The 16,132-nt window shown below is 46.9% G+C and overlaps 1 protein-coding gene across 1 annotated transcript in view; it reads right to left on the bottom strand.

Annotated features, from left to right (window-relative positions):
* LOC104624045 (cadherin EGF LAG seven-pass G-type receptor 1-like) overlaps nucleotides 1–16,083 on the bottom strand; it is a gene marked incomplete at its 5' end in the record, with an annotated part of 31,974 nt that extends 15,891 nt beyond the window's left edge. Inside the window, one exon of the mRNA XM_010291305.1 lies at nucleotides 13,463–16,083. Within this exon, the coding sequence (XP_010289607.1) occupies nucleotides 13,463–16,083 (2,621 nt within the window). The remainder of the gene's footprint in view (nucleotides 1–13,462) is intronic.
* Nucleotides 16,084–16,132: the final 49 nt, after the last annotated feature.

Genomic DNA, 16,132 nt, shown 5'->3' on the forward strand with positions numbered 1-16,132 from the left:
ATCGCTCTCTACAACTACCTGAAAGGGGGTTGTGGTGACAAGGGTGTTGGTCTCTTCTCCCAAATAACCAGCAATAGGATGAGAGGAAATGGTCTCAAGTTACGCCAGGGGAGGTTTAGATTGGATATTAGGAAAAATTTCTTCACTGAGAGGGTGGTCAGGCATTGGAACAGGCTGCCCAGGGAGGTGGTGGAGTCACCATCTCTGGAAGTGTTCAAAAAACGTGTGGATGTGGCGCTTCAGGACATGGTTTAGGGGACATGGTGGCACTGGATTAATGGTTGGACTTGATGATCTTGAAGGTCCTTTCCAACCTTAGTGATTCTGTGATTCTGTTTTAATAATCACTGTGCCATAAAAGGGAAAACTGGAAATGCGAACACAGACGTGTGGCTGTAAAATCATCAGGCTGAGCTCTCTGCTGGGTACATGGAGGGATTCAGTGACCCTGAGGGAGCCTTACCTGCTGAATGAGCCAGGAATACGCCTTGCCAGGTTATTAGGCAATGTCATGTAATGTGACTACAGCAGTAAGCACAAAGGCTCTACAGTGCAAAGAACAACACTGCGAATTTCACAACTCCTGAAGTGTCAGACTGATTTCTTTAAAATTCTGTTTCAGCACAGGAATAAAATTTAATTAGCCTTTTCTTATCATTAGTCATTTATATAAGTTCATTTAAATACCTGAAAACGCACAACATCCAACTTTACGCAACACTAAGCCAGCAAAATGCCATCCTGTATGATCAGTATAGGATATGTAGAGTGTGAGTAAAGTTGTTTATCCCCTGGGACGCTTTCCAGTCTGAGAAAGAAAGCTTTCAAATGGGACATCAGAGTTGTCACTTTACTTTCCCTTTAGGCCTTGAAAAGAGCAATGGGATCTTTTGACAGCTGAAGTCTGATCAAGGAGACACAAAGCAAAAACCCAGGGAGTTACTGACACCACCTCACAGCAGGTGAAACAGCCTCTCCTGGAGGACTTTCTCCCAGGAAAAAAAAGGGATGGATGCTTAACTGCCAACAGTGGCATGAAGAATTTGGGTAATTTTATCTGATCATCTCAGCACCTCAGCTTCTGTGCAGCCTGATGCACTTTGGCTGAGCCAAGGAGTGAATCAGTCATCTCAGCTTAAGAAATCCCCGACCATTTGGCAAGGGACATCTTTTAAAAGCAGATCATACAAAAGTTCATAAAACTCATTCATACAAAACAAACATGTTCACTGCATACAGTATAAAAAATATCTTTGTCTCTCAGTTCTCACCTGAGTTTATTGCCATTAATCAGTCATGTCTATCAATGCTGTTGGCAGTAAATAGGAATGTCTTAGTTTAAAGCCTCTTAACATTGAATAAAGTCCCAGACACCACTATTAGCTGAGCCATAAGGGGGCCAATGCACAAAGGAACCAGCCAGGAGAGGCAACTGCAACTTGTCACAAGGGATAGGAAAAAACCCAAAATCACCATTTATACCCAAACCAGGCCAAATTCCCAGTTCATGCGTACAGGTGTTGCTCCCACAGACTGCAAAGACGACAAGTACCAACACTCAGTGTGCAGTGTGCCCAGTGACCTGAGGCTGGCCACAGCTGTCCTGTGACTGCCCATGCCAGGCAGCAAAACCTCTGTGGGACCATCGCCCCCTCACGCCATGGCCCCTGAGACCCTGTGCAGGAACATGGGTCAAGGATTGCGGCTGCAAAACCTCTGGAAGCTGCACTCAACAGCCAGCACCACTGAGGTCCCAGCTCCAAAATGGCGACTGGAACTATGAGGGCTGCATGGGTGATGCGATGGCCGTCACCGGTTCACTGGGAGCATCCCTGGAAGGGACGGACCCTGCCCCTTTGCCTTGGGCCAACGCACCCACCTAATAGCCACTAACAGCACACTGGTCAGAAGAGGGTGAGAAGCGGGTGAGAAACCTGCCCTGCCTCCCCAAAAGCAAGAGGGAAGGCAGCGAGAAAGCATGCTGCCACAACACTGGTGGGCAGGTGCCAGCTGGCTCCCAGCACCGGTTGGACACACCATCGTCCGGGCCCAGGCGGTCCCCAGCACCACTGCCTGTACCTGCCTAGCTCACGAGGCTGTTGGTCAGCCGATGTCTGGGGGTCATCCTCGTTGTTTACAGCGGGTATTACAAAAGCAGCCCCCACGAGGTCTCTGCTGTGCACAGCCCAGTACAAACTCGCAGTGGGCAAACTCCACAGATGCGTCACCTTGCTGCAAAACAGCACACAGCCAACAGATCCAATGCACGTGAAGGGAAAGGGGAGAAGAAGATAAGCAAGAAGGAAAGAGGAACACCAGCGTGTTTTGTGTAACAAGCTTTCAGCATTCACCAGATCCTAAAACATACTCAGGGTTCCCACTTTGCATAACCAGTGCAAACAACCAGCGCCTGCTGTCAGCAGCTTGGTCAACAAACTCAAGTGGTAGATTGCCAAACAGAATGCAGAAGAATGTTGGGTAGCTTAGTAAGCAGGACCTAAAAGTTAACCTGTGTTACCTAACATTCAAAAAAACTACCAGACATTTGCACACATTGCTTTAGCACATAATGAATCCTTTTGCAAACAGCCTGCAAAACCAACCAGAAGACACCAGGAGGTTTCATGATCTCAAGAAACTGAAGTTAAGACGGGATTTAAACTAGCAGTCAATTATCTGCCAGATGGAGAGCTCGTCACGCAGAGCACACATTGCTAAATTACACTGTGTCAATAAAAGGAGGCCAACATCAGAAATACACCCCGTGAGAAGGGAAACTGAGTCAACCGACAGGATAGTTCAACGCAAGTCATTGCTGCCAAAAGGCCTTTACAGTATGTGTCAGGACAATGTCGGCTAGTTGTAGCGTCAACGAGCACATTGCGGGAAAAGCCACAGGATCCAAGCGACGAGTGGCAACATGTTGATAATTACTAGCAAGTCTATCATCACAGCAAACTGCAGTGAGAAAGAGGATTAAACAGTAGCTGAAGACGGGCTGAACTCTGGATATTTAGCAGCATAATTTAAGTCTGAGCCTGTGAATCCTTCCATAACTGACCCTTTATCCCATCTGGGGGCCGCTCGACATAAAAGCAAAACTCATTTACAAATCAGCTCTGATCAATAGGAAAGTACTCTGTGGAAAGCCCTGGTGTTCCTGTTTATTTTGAGTTCACAGGTGGGAAGAGCTAAGACCCTGGCTACAGCCAGAACTGACCTTGTCCTGACATGGCCTGCATGGTTCATGATGCAGCTTTTATTATCACCTAAACAAAATGTTTTTTTAAAGCAGCTGAGGGTCAAAGCCAGACTGCCCACACCAGGGCTCAACTGAAGCGGAGACGCCCACATACATGAAGATGAGCCAGAAAGTCTCCTCTCTGGTGCCCTGCAAGTGTGAGCGTGACCCTGTAGCTCATAGCACTTACCTAAGAGATGGGAAACATGAGTCCCACAACGGCTTCTGTACCTTACTCGGCTCCTTTTTAATGTATAGCACAGTAAGAGCTTTGAGATCAAGGCCTGGAGCCCAGCCCATCTCTGTCCTCACTAAATGTCCTGATCGCTATGCTGAGTGAAGTGCCCAAGCTGTAGCGGGATGGTATTTCAAGTACTCCCACTTTACAGGACACTTAACTGCCTAAAACAGGATACCGCTGCAGGGAACAGGCACCTAAAAGTGAGACGCCGAGGCATTTGAGGGTTAGATATAAGATCTATACTGGACCTAAGCTGTGAAAGGTGCCAAATGCCTCTTCCTAGCCATGCCGAGCTCTGCCCGCAGTGATTGCCCCCAGCAATCACGCGCTGCTAAAACAAGCCATGCACTAGTGTGGGACAGCTTTTGCATGACTTAAATTAAACTGAGACAGATTAATAAATTAATAAATTTTCGCAATAAAAATCACAGCTTGGCTATTAAAGGATGTCCTTAACAATCAGATCCAGCATGAACATTGCTGCGAGCACACAAGTAAATGAGAGGCTGAGCTGGGCTGGTTCCTGGAAAGTCCAAAAGTGCTATGACAGGAATTCAATCCAATAAACTCAATGACTTGCTAACATCAGTTTTGAATAGGGTCAAGGCGTCTGATCAGGAACTAGTGAAAGAAAAGAGCAAACCCAACTGATCCAGCAGCTCTTTGTACCCATGATGGATGCCCCGGTGGCATGGCAGCTACAGAGAATCACCTTAAGTACATCTGCAATCCTAACAGCCTGTTGTGATTTAACAGCAAAGACAGACTACTAGGTGCTGGCCATCATGTCTGTCAAACTCGAATCTAATAATATAGTTCCTGTTTTGCCCCTTTTGGTGGGGTCCAGATGCTCTTGCTTCCCCCTGAAAGCGGATCGAGCCTACAGACTCCACAGCAGGCGGGAGATACCACGTTGACAGCAGTTGTTAACAATGGCCTCTCCTTCTCAAAGCACTGAAATATTTTGACCAGATGCATCATTTCCAGAAGTGCTGGAGACCTGGCGGAATGTAGCATCTATCACACATTCAGCAATGGTGTTGAAAAGAGATTACTTTCCTTTGTATTTGATAAGCGTAACATGTCTATGTTTATTATGTGGTCCCCCGAGGATTTATTACAGGTTTACCATTTCATTTATTTGCTTTTTTTGTGCTTGTCAAGTGTAAATACTGGAATAAATACGAAGGCGGTTACAGCTTAGCAGCATTAACGACTTGTTCAAACAAAGTCCAAAAGTTTTCCTTTCTCTCCAGCAAATCCTACTTTTCTGTCCTATTGCTTTTTTTCCCCAAGTACAAAGATCATCTTTCTGAAGTATTTTAAAGTTTTATTTCTTTGTTGAATGCCAAATCCCCATAAAAGCATAGCTTCCCCCTTCATTCACTCAAACTCTCGACAACATTTAAAGTCTCTCCTAACATTATTCACGGCGAAACATCTTCCTGTTTGGAAATTATAGCCTCCCCCATCCTTTCCATTCAGTCTGCTAAGCCTGTTACTACAGGTAGCTTGCTGTAACAGAAATAAGTACAATCATTGCTACTAAAGAAAACAAACCCTTCTTTCCTGGCACACATATCCAGGGTGGGTTCATCCCACTGAACTTTAGCCACCTAACAACAAGGCAATTAGCCCAAGCCAGTCATTTATGTTCCCTCTTTAATCAGTGAGGCGAGATGCCCATCTCCAGCCAGCAGCCTTCGTGCCTATCAACCAATCATGGCTGCAACCTACATGACCACCTTTGAAGAGATACCTGACTTCTTGGGCAGATCATGGTAGGTGATACAAATCTGACTATAAAAGTCCTTTGACTACACTGTTTTGACCCAACAAAATCAACATATTGCAATGAAATCTCAAGCGAAGTGTATGCACCCAGGTCGTACAAAAAAACGTGTTAGGCAAATCCTTGCCAAACAAACAAGAGATCGCTCAACAGCAGATTTCAAAATTTTCCATGCAGATTACATCCTGCCCCTTTTGGAAACTTGTGTTACATCTATAACTAGTTCAGTGTTTTTCAACACTGGAAAAAGACCTGCACTGGGGGGAAAAATAATAAAACTATCACCTGTCACAGAAACACAATGTAGCAAAACTGAATTTAATCAGGTCTCTCATGTTCTTTCTTGCAAGTGGACAACCACTGTGAAGAACTGGGCCCCTCATCAACTTGTTCTGTACTCTGATTTATGCAATCTTTTTGCCAAGCAGTCTTAAAAAAAAGGAGCAGACAACAAAAAAAGTCTATCGTTCATAAAAGACAGCACTGCCATACTTGCTTCTTAAATGGCAAAGTCAATGTCAGAGTAGCCAGAGTACTATTTTACCTAAGAGCATCATCATTCCCACAAAAAACAGGACAGAAAGACTGTGATGTGGAAGATCGCCAAAAAGGGTCATTAGATCTGATCTGAGTATCTTCAGCTCCTCTAACCCTCCTACGTTTCCTAGAGAGTCTCTGTAGGTATTTTTGGAAAGACGAGACAGTATGCCAAAGGAAGCCAAGAGAGACAGTTGCCCAAATCCTATAAATTAGGCAATACTGAGGTAAGCAGATAAGTCATGTTATTATCTCAAGCACTCTAACGTAGCGAGTCTGTCCCCACCAACTGGCTCTCAAAATCCTGAGGGCTCAGAAAAAGAGAGGGAGAAAGGATGGAGAGCATAGATCTCGTGTCTGACATTTGATCCACTCCTTACTCATCTTCCACGTGTGAGTGTTACAGGTAGAGTTGCCTACGCTGCTAAATATTGAAAAGGTGTTTGTAGCACGTAGGTTTAGAAGAGGTTTCTCCTTCACATTTCCTTGTTTCCTGCCCAGAAAGTAATTCTACTCCCAACTTCTAGAGCAGTCATGTTGCCAGTCTTTGTATCAGCCTCACTTGACCCACGAAGGAATCGAGGGGCCCAGTGAAATCGCAACCTGAAGCTGTGCTATGGTGCAGTCATTGCTGTCTGTACCCAAAATAACCAGATGAAAGCAAGCTCAGCCATGCCGATGTATGCAGCAGCTACACATCTGGCTGAACTGTAAATACAGTCATAGGTGTTGCGTGCTATCACATGCCCCTGAACCCATGAACCCTGAGCACCCAGCCAGCCAAAACGCCGGAAACAGCCCGTCAGCTGCGGGGGTGTCTGGCAGACCTGCAGCACACCCCGAGGAGGAGGCAGGAGACCATGGATGAATCTCCCCAACCCTTCAGTGAAGATGCTGAGATATACCAAGGCCATGCTCTGACCAGACCGGTGGAAACATGAGGATGCCTGGCTTCCCATCCAAACGTCTGCTAAGGGTCGCACCAGTAAGAGCCCTGCTAGAGAGTGGTAAGCATGCTTCACCTAATGTCATACTTTAAAAGTCAGCACTACTTTCCTCAGTCATGGGATTTCTGAGAAAATCCATTCAGCTCTAAGATGGGAGTCAACAATGAAAGGGAGTTTCAAGATATGAAGTACATATGCTGAAGGAAAATGGACCATTCAATGAGCAAATGTAAAATTATACATTTTATCAGCAGCCAGCCACTTCCTCAGGTAGCGCTTGGGATGTTGGAGATAATGAAGTATAAAATCCCACTGCCTCACATCACCTACTTTCCCCACCACTAATTCTACTTCAGGTTTACTATCATCCTAACATCCAAACCTAGAAAACTGTTCCTGTATTCTAAACAAAGGGTTATTTTGTCACTACCCTTGACAACAATTTGACGTTTATTCTGTAGCTGGCAGTTTGTGCAGCAGGCTCCACAACCCCAGCCTAAACCAATTCTGAACTGCAAGGAAACATGTCCCCAGAACAACAGAAAAAGATGATTCTTCGCAACCCACAAGTGACAGAATTCTAAAAGGAAAGCAAATCACAAGGGAACACGCTAAGGAAACCAATTCATCAATACACCCTGAAGCTTAAAAAGTAATCAAAAATATACAACAATTACTAGTCCAATTTAAAAATAGTTATTAAAACCACCTCCCCATTTGCAAATCATTTGAAAACAGAGGAAAAAAGTTTTCCAGGCAATCCCCACCATCATACCTCTCTAAATTTAATGTCTATCCGTCACGACTGGATTATCAAATAAAGCCTAGTATATCTTTCTCCCTCTAACATCTTCAGTCTCATTCTCCTTACACTTTCTCCTTGTTATCCTAAAGTCTCCCTCTTTCTAAGAAAAGCATCAACATTTAGGAAGTAAAAAAATAAAATTATCGGTAGACTGAACAAAGTGTGTACAAAACCAGCCAAAAACCCCTGCAACCTCAATAAGCCATTTCTCAGACCCTCTCAATCAAGGCAACCCAATAGTTTGCACAGAAATATTAACAAGAAGATGCTGCAAATACAAACATGCCCTTGGGTTTGTAAACAGCATTGCTGAGTTTGGGTTTGTGTAGGGCTTTGATATACACTTTTTTTTTCCCCCCTCCAGGAACCAGTTGTGACCTCTAGTATTTATGGTTCAAAGTTTAACTTTGTGGGATGAGGTTAAGTGCCATCTGTGTATGCTTCAACCACCAAGACATAGGAAGGCAGAAATATCTTGTTAAAAACTGTGTGGAGAAAAAAAAAAGGGAACATACAGCATGCACTGCACACAGACAGAAACAGGGAGAAACGAACATTTTAAAAACATTTTTAGTGACAGATCCATTGCACAGTAGTGTTTTCTGAAAGAAGTTGATGGACAAAATAGCTTTTATTTGAGACAAAACTTCTCATTTACTTTCTAAATTATGCTGTGGTAAACATTTATTTTTTTATTACAGGGATAACCATTTTAGCAAAGAAATTGCTTATTTACAGTAGCTTGAGCTACAGATAACTCCCTATTTTATTTATTTCCATGCAGAAGATAGCTTTTATCTCAGTAAAAAGTTATTTTGTCAGTCAGCCTTTCACTAAATATTTTCCTCTCGTAGCCATAGACGTTTTCCTGTCTTTTGAAACAAAAATACACCACTCCTATGAAAACCAGGGATGAAGTGGAAGGAAGCACGTACAAAAGCAACAAGGCAGCCACAGCTTTTTATCGGCTGGAACAGCTCATGCAGCTGAAGAGGGAAAGTCAAATTCCTGCAGGCTGTAGGGACGCACATCTAAAATGCATCTCACTTATGGAATAGAATACAGAACCTACATGGATGCAATAAAGGATTTAGGTAGCCACAGCAGATCCAGCTGCTACCCTGACTTTAAAATGATAGGCACTACTCTTGCTTGGCTACTTTAGGAAAATAAACGTAAGTGTTCAAAACCACTGCTGCTAACCATTACGGGTCATCCTTCACTTCTCCTTCACTTAATACACCCAGTAACGACTTGGGGACGCAATCCCACCGCTCGCAGTATCACGCCATCTCTCTAAACAAGCACCCTCATCGTTGCCTCCCTGGTCTGTGCACTGTTCGAGCTGCTGCTTTCTCTCCTCTTAGCGCAGGATGCACGCGCGAAGCGCAAGTGCCCGAAGTCCCCAGGCACACCAGCATGCAAAGGCACTGCAGCCCCGCGACACACCAATACACCTCCTCCCACCCGGAGGGAGGGAGACAGGAGCCTCCGCCCGTCCCTTTCCATCACCTCCTAGTTGTACAACCCGCAGCGACCCCACCGCAGCCACTGGCGGGAATGTTTCCCTGGTGGGCGACCCACGGAGAGCAGTTTGGATGCTAACTGGCCCCTGCCGACCCCGAAAGCAAGTCCTGGCAGGCAGCCAGAAGCATCACCCCTTAAAGAACCGGTAGTCCTGCGGATCTGCCCCCCAAAACTCACCAGGCCCAGCAGCCCCATCCACCCTGCTCCCCAAAGGCGGGGGCACGAGGCCAGGGCGCAGCCCGATGCTGCCCAGGCACCCGGCCCGCATCCCAAGCGGTCGCCCCGCGCTTGCCCTCCGTGCCCAAAGGTGCCCCAGCACTCAGAGATGCCTTTTCCCTCGGGTGCCTTTTTTTCCCTTGAATGCCTTTTTTTTCCCCCTTTAATGTCAAATCTTCTTCACATACACACACAACCCCCCAGTGCCCTGCATCCCAGGCACAGCTGTGGCCTTACCTTTACCAGAGGGGCTAAACCAAAGTATTGCATCTCCGTTACATCTGTATGGAGAAGGCACAGAGCTGGAGATCCAGGACCATTAGCGTAATGACTTTTAAATTACAATAATAATGAAGATCTTTTAACAAGACTTGAGTAAAAATCCCAAGTTTATTACAGCAAAAACGAGCTCTATCTTAATTTGTATTTGCTGATAGTCAAGAACCTCACTAAATGCCACTGGGGATTAAAAGCCAAAGAAATGTAAAAGGCGATACTTGAGCTCGCACGCCCTCAGAAACACTTGGGTGTCTATCCCTCACTGGGGAAACCAGCTTTCCTGAAGAGCACTCCCTTCCCGAAATTGGATGTTACACCATGATGTTTTACATTTATCTGGACCGCTTGGAAGCTGTAGCGTACAGTCAGGTTGGGTTTTGCCTGCGCTGGTGAATTAGGCTGGGTTCCCATCAGAGTTTGTGCCCACATCTATTGCACCCCAGTGAGCTGTCGGTGGTGGTAAGTGGGACCACTTGCGGGAGCACAGCCAAGCAGGGGCCAGCAGCGTTTGCAATGCGATACCCAGGCAAACTTGTGCAACGTTTGTGCAAAGTTGAGGCTAGCACCAGCCTTCCCCCCCAGCACCAGCCATGACCGCAGTGTAATGTTTAACACGGGCGAATGTGATGTGACTTGAGCCATGTTTAACCCATTTTTTGAACCAGATAAATCCCAATTCGATGTCATTGTGAATATTACCATGGACAAAACCTCACTTTTTAATGATCCTGTCAATTTAAGCCATATATTTATTAATAACACTAAGAAATCACAGACTGATTGACTCCTGACCACCTGTCTTCAGAAGCCCAGAGTAAAATGCTGACCCCCCTGGAAAGCAAGGGCAGGATTTCAGCAGGGTCCAGACTTCACCTCAGTTGTTAAAACAACATAGACCTAATGACGCTATATGCAGGCACGGGAATATAAAGCCAAGTTCTGCTTTTCTGTAGGAAAGCCTTGAATGGAAAAAGGAGAAAGTGTCTTTTCAAGGGACGCCTTAGGGCACCCCTGGAGCACATTTGGATTAGTTTCATTCAAAAGGGGTCCGGTTTGTTCGCTCAGAAGGCTCTGTGCAACAGGCACGGGCAGAAGGGCACCCAGAGAGATTCACTTCAAAAGAGATTGACTTCAAAAGCTCTCTCCCGATCCAAAGCAAAATGCTAATAATATCCACACCACCCACATTCCTCCCTCCTCCGCCTGGGTGGGTTCCTGACGGGCTGCGGGGGCACAGCCCAGCAGGTACCGCCGCACCAGGGCGAAGGCAGAGCCTGCCCAGAGCTGCCCACCATCCCACGTAGCTTCTGACAACATTTATACCGTTACAGTAAGTTTTAAACGCCGAGTGTGCTGTTCTCAGGTTCTACAAAATTGATTTATCTTCATTTGCTTGGGTTTCCTGATTTTTAAGGCTTTGTTTATATGCAGAAGACCAAAATTACCGTGTTTATCTGAATAATCCCCAAATCAAATGCAAAAATGCTGGTTTTAGACAAGTATCAAAGTCTCAAACTAATTTGAGTAGCGCGGCTCCTCACTAGCGTCACACACACTCACGTGCCTGCCTCCATAGCACAACACATCGCTAGGTGGAAATAAGATTTTTAAAGCAGCCATGTTACTTCCCACTCATATATAGATCAAATTCCCCACATTCATAAAGAACCCTGACCTGAAGAGCAGCTGTGAGTAGGGTAAGACTTTGTGTTTGTCTGAGCTGAGAGGTTAATGGCTACTCCATAGACACTGGCAGGTCATTTTAGCAGATGATTTGCAGGTATTTCGCAACATTTAGAGATAACCCCGTGGAGCACTTCTGTCTGAGTTCTTCTCTGTCATTTTTTTTAACGACTGCATCAGATAAACCAGAGAAAGCTGGCAGGTGAGAGTTTCCTGGACGCAATCACACACTGCCAAACTCAGCCCTTTCCATTTCCAAACAGAAAACTTCTCCAAATTAATGTCAAATGGAGTTCAGTGCTTGCCAAAATTATTTTAAAATCCCATCCATAAAAAGCTTTAATCTTTCAAATATCTCAAGACATGCAGGGGACAGACAGTTTTGATCAACATCACAGCAGTGTTTCAAAGTTCACACCTCGACCAAACATGAAAAGAAAACTAGCACAACCAAGCTCCTGTTACTTAAGAAAACAGAGGTCTTCATTCCTACCTGAGATTTCATCCACTTAAACTGTGTAAACCATTAGATTTAGAAAGGAACGGTTCATGTCATCTATTTTTCTGTTCTGAACACTCTCTTCATCTAGTCTAACAAAACGTCTTTTCCAGGCTTCTTGCTCCAAGTTGAGTTCTTATCTTCTGCTACTAGATAAAGAGCTACTGGTTCAGACAATGACCACGCAATCACCTGCGCCTAATCCAAATGTTTTTCTTTAAGGTCACAAGCCAACTGTCTGTTTTTTCTGCAAGTCCTCACAGGACATGGAAACAGCATTTATGAGCTAACTCACCACATTAGCTGCCCCCCAGCACTTTGGAAGAAACAGGAGTGGCTTGTCAGGTGATACACCTCAGTAAACTCAATCAGTTCACTTAATATCACTTTCATTTTCCTGAAGCAAAAAGCACCTCAAACCTGCAAACACAAGGGAGAGCACGGCTCACTCCCCCAAGGCCCTGCTGCATGTCATGACTACTTACAGTAAAACGAGCGCTGCCAGGATTATGCCACAGTTTGATTTCTTTTTTTTAATACAATCATCCAAAATGAAGCATTTCCCAAAGTGTCATTTTATGTACCTAGTACTTTCAGCTATTTTTTGCAGAGTGAATACAAATATTAGCTTTAGGTTGCAGAGAGAGGCGGCAAGGAACATATGCGGTTAAACCTCTGAGAGTCAACAAGTATGGGATCAGGTCCACAGTAAACTTTATAGAGTGGCACCTGCAGAGGAAATTACTCATTGCATGACTGATGCCACAATTAAAGGCATAAAAAGTAATTCCATGATAAACAAGTAACTGAGCAGAAAAAGAGTAATAATACCCTAAGAGCATGTACGTGCTCATGTAACAGCTTATATTGGATGGTATAGAACAGTCTTCACACACACAGAGACACAAATTCTCTGAGGAAGTTAATGGTACAGTACCCCTCGCTCTCTCCTCCTCTCCCTCTCCTCACCAGCACCGATTTTGGGGCTGTATTTGGCCAGTATCTGCCCCTAGCTGTACTAAAGCAACTCCAGTGCAATTAGCAGCGTTACACAGCTATTACACAGCCACAACTCATTGCTTTCAGCGACGCCATTTCCCACAGGAACACACAACAGCAATGCAAACCAGCGCAGCTCTGCCAGCGTCACATCCACCTGGGCCGCACCAGCAGAGAACTGGTCTGAGGTCTAAGGATCTTACCAGCCAAATCCCAGGAGGCAGAAGGAAATAAACATGTTTTGTTGCTAAAAAAGCAGAAATACCAAATCTCAGCTTTTCTTTTTTTTTTTTTTAAGAGAAAAAAAAAGAGGGAGGGGAGATGGCATTACAGATACATGTGCATTCCCTACATCTCTGCAAGTTATATCATTTATTACCTTTACGCAACCACATCAGAAAAGCTTCAGCCAAAGCACCACCTCAACTGAGGGAGTATATACCCTTCCACACACCCTTGTATTTATTTACCCTTGTGATCCACATTTACTAAACAACTTCAACGCACCACTTCAATCCACAGCACATGGACTCGATACATTTTTGTGGTTCCTCTCCAAAAATTTCACATATAAATTGCTGCCTCAGGAAACCGAAAGCTGCGCACTAAACTGCAAGTGAGTTATTTCTGCCCGTGCCCCCGTACTGGTTTGACAAGCAGAATTACGCGCTTTATGAACCTCGAACGCTCACTTACCTGAGACAGACACTTTCATGAGGGCTTCCAGGGGTCTGTTGTTGTCCAGATCACGACTGAGCTTGAGTTCCCCAGTGGCAGAGTCCAAAAGGAGCAAGTTTAATTCATTGCCTTGCACAAAGGTATAGGCCAGGCTGTCAGACACATCGGGATCATGAGCTGGGATCTTGCCAATCACGCTGGAGGGGAAGCTGTTAGACTTGTTGGTCACATAGTTGTTGAAGAGGATCTGGAAGTCCTGCAGCACGGGCGGGTTATCGTTCTGATCCAGCAGGCGGATGTGCACCGTTGCCCGACTCACAAGAGGGGCAGAAGTGGCCTGCACCACGATCACGTACTCTGTCCGGCTCTCATAATCCAGGTCCATCAGGGCCGTGAGGTCTCCATTGAGCAAGTCTAGTTGGAAGACCTCAGGGATGTTCCCCTCTACAATCTGGTACATGATCTGTGCGTTGGTCCCCTCGTCGGGGTCAGCTGCACTGATCCGTGCCACAATAGAGCCCACAGGGCTGTTCTCCTCCACAAAGATGTCAAATTCATCCTTCTCAAAGACGGGGGGGTTGTCGTTGATATCCAGCACAGTCACTTGGATATCCACAGAGGCTTTCAGCGGTGGGCTGCCCCTGTCCACAGCAAAGGCCCGCAGGCTGTAGACAGCCACATTCTCACGGTCCAGCTTGCGCAGTGTGCGTATCACTCCAGAAGTGGGTTCGATGTAAAAGTCGCCATCTCCATCGTCACCACCTTGGAACGTGTAGAGAAGACGGCCATTGAGGCCTGAGTCACGGTCGGTGGCAGACAGCTGCAGGACGCTGGTGGAGAGTGGCACATCTTCGAAAACCGAGCCCTGGTAGCGGTCACGCAGGAAGCGGGGTGCGTTGTCATTGGCATCCAGGATAAGGATCTCGACGTAGGTGGTGTCTGATTTCTGTGGGATGCCGTTGTCATGGGCTGTAATGGCCAACGTGTAGGAGGCCTGGTCCTCGTAGTCCAGCTCCATCAGGGTGGTGATGGTGCCTGTGTCAGGGTCGATACGGAACTGGGGGATGTTATCGTCCAAAATGTAAGTGATTCTTGCGTTCTCCCCTGTGTCTTCATCGGTGGCACTGATGGTGACAATAGAGGTGCCAATGGGCTTGTCCTCGCTGACACTCACTGTGTAGTGGGAGCTCTGGAACACTGGGCGGTGCGTGTTGGCATCCGTAACATTGATAAAGACCTGGACGGTGTCAAAGCGAGTGCCATCAGAGGCAGTGACTGTGAGCACATACTGCCTTTCCTGCTTATAATCCAGGGGTAAGGCCAGCGTGATCAGCCCCCCTCCACTCTGGCTGGTGATGGCAAAACGGTTCCTGGTGTTGCCACTGGTGATCTGGTAAGTCACAACACTGTTAACATCCCTGTCCACTGCTGTCAGGGTCAGGACACTGCTGCCCACAGCTGCGTCCTCATTCAGTCTGAGGTGATAAACCTTCTCCGTGAAGGTGGGGTTGTTGTCGTTCACATCCAGGACAGTGATGGACACGCTGGCTGAAGAGGTCATGACTGGCATGCCATGGTCCCTGGCCTCCACCCCAAAGTGATAGTTCTCCACAGTCTCTCGGTCCAGCTCTGCAGCCACCGTGATCCACCCTGTGCTGTTGTTGATCTGAAAAGGGAACCCAGAGTCACCTGCTACAGGGGCACCTCCGGTGGACGGTGCCATCTCTATAAGTTTGTACTCCAGGCGGGCATTCTCCCCGGAGTCAGCATCCACAGCCTGGATGTGTAGCACCGAGTAGCCCAGCGGAACATTCTCCAGCACCGTGGCCTGGAAGGGAGTGCTCACAAAGATGGGAGCATTGTCATTCACATCCACAACCTGCACCGACACCATGCCACTGGAGTTGATCAGTGGAGGCCTGCCCCCATCCTGGGCTTTGATCCGGAGTGTGTACTCCCGAATAGTCTCATAATCCAGAGGGTTGATCAGGTCGATAGCGCCAGAGAAAGAGTGGATGTAGAACTGGCCTTTCAGGTTGCCACTCACAATGCTGTAGTGCACCTGTGCATTGCTGCCCCGGTCCCGATCTGTGGCCTGCACCTGCAGTATCTGACTGTTCACTGGGGCATCCTCTGGCACCTGGACCAGGTAGCGCTTCTCACTGAACTGAGGGTAGTTGTCATTCTCGTCCTCTACAGTGATGTGCACCATAGCCGTGGCACTGCGCGGTCCTGGATCCTTGCCCTGGTCATTGGCTTCCACCACCAGGTGGTACTCGGAGACCTCCTCGCGGTCCACCGGGGCTCGGGTCCTCACAACCCCGGAGCGCGGGTCAATCTCAAAGACCCCGTCACCAGCTCCTGGCTCCAGCAGGCGGTAAAGCATGTTGGCATTGGCTGGGGCATCACCGTCGGTGGCACGGATGGTCAGCACCTCATAACCCACCTCCAGGTTCTCCCGGATGCTCTCCCGGTACTCAGGCTGCTCAAACACCGGCTCATGGTCATTGGTGTCACTCACGGTCACCGTCAGATAGGTTGTGGCTGAGCGGCGGCGCGGGGAGCCGTGGTCAGAGGCGGTCACCTTTAGCACATGGGTGTCCTTCGTCTCCCGGTCGAGGCTGCGGGCGGTGACCACGCTGCCCGTCTCGGCGTCGATGGAAAAGTAGTCGTTGGAGCGCTCGTCAA

This window comes from Phaethon lepturus, unplaced genomic scaffold, assembly GCF_000687285.1.
Source record: "Phaethon lepturus isolate BGI_N335 unplaced genomic scaffold, ASM68728v1 scaffold14607, whole genome shotgun sequence".
Taxonomy (NCBI): domain Eukaryota; kingdom Metazoa; phylum Chordata; class Aves; order Phaethontiformes; family Phaethontidae; genus Phaethon; species Phaethon lepturus.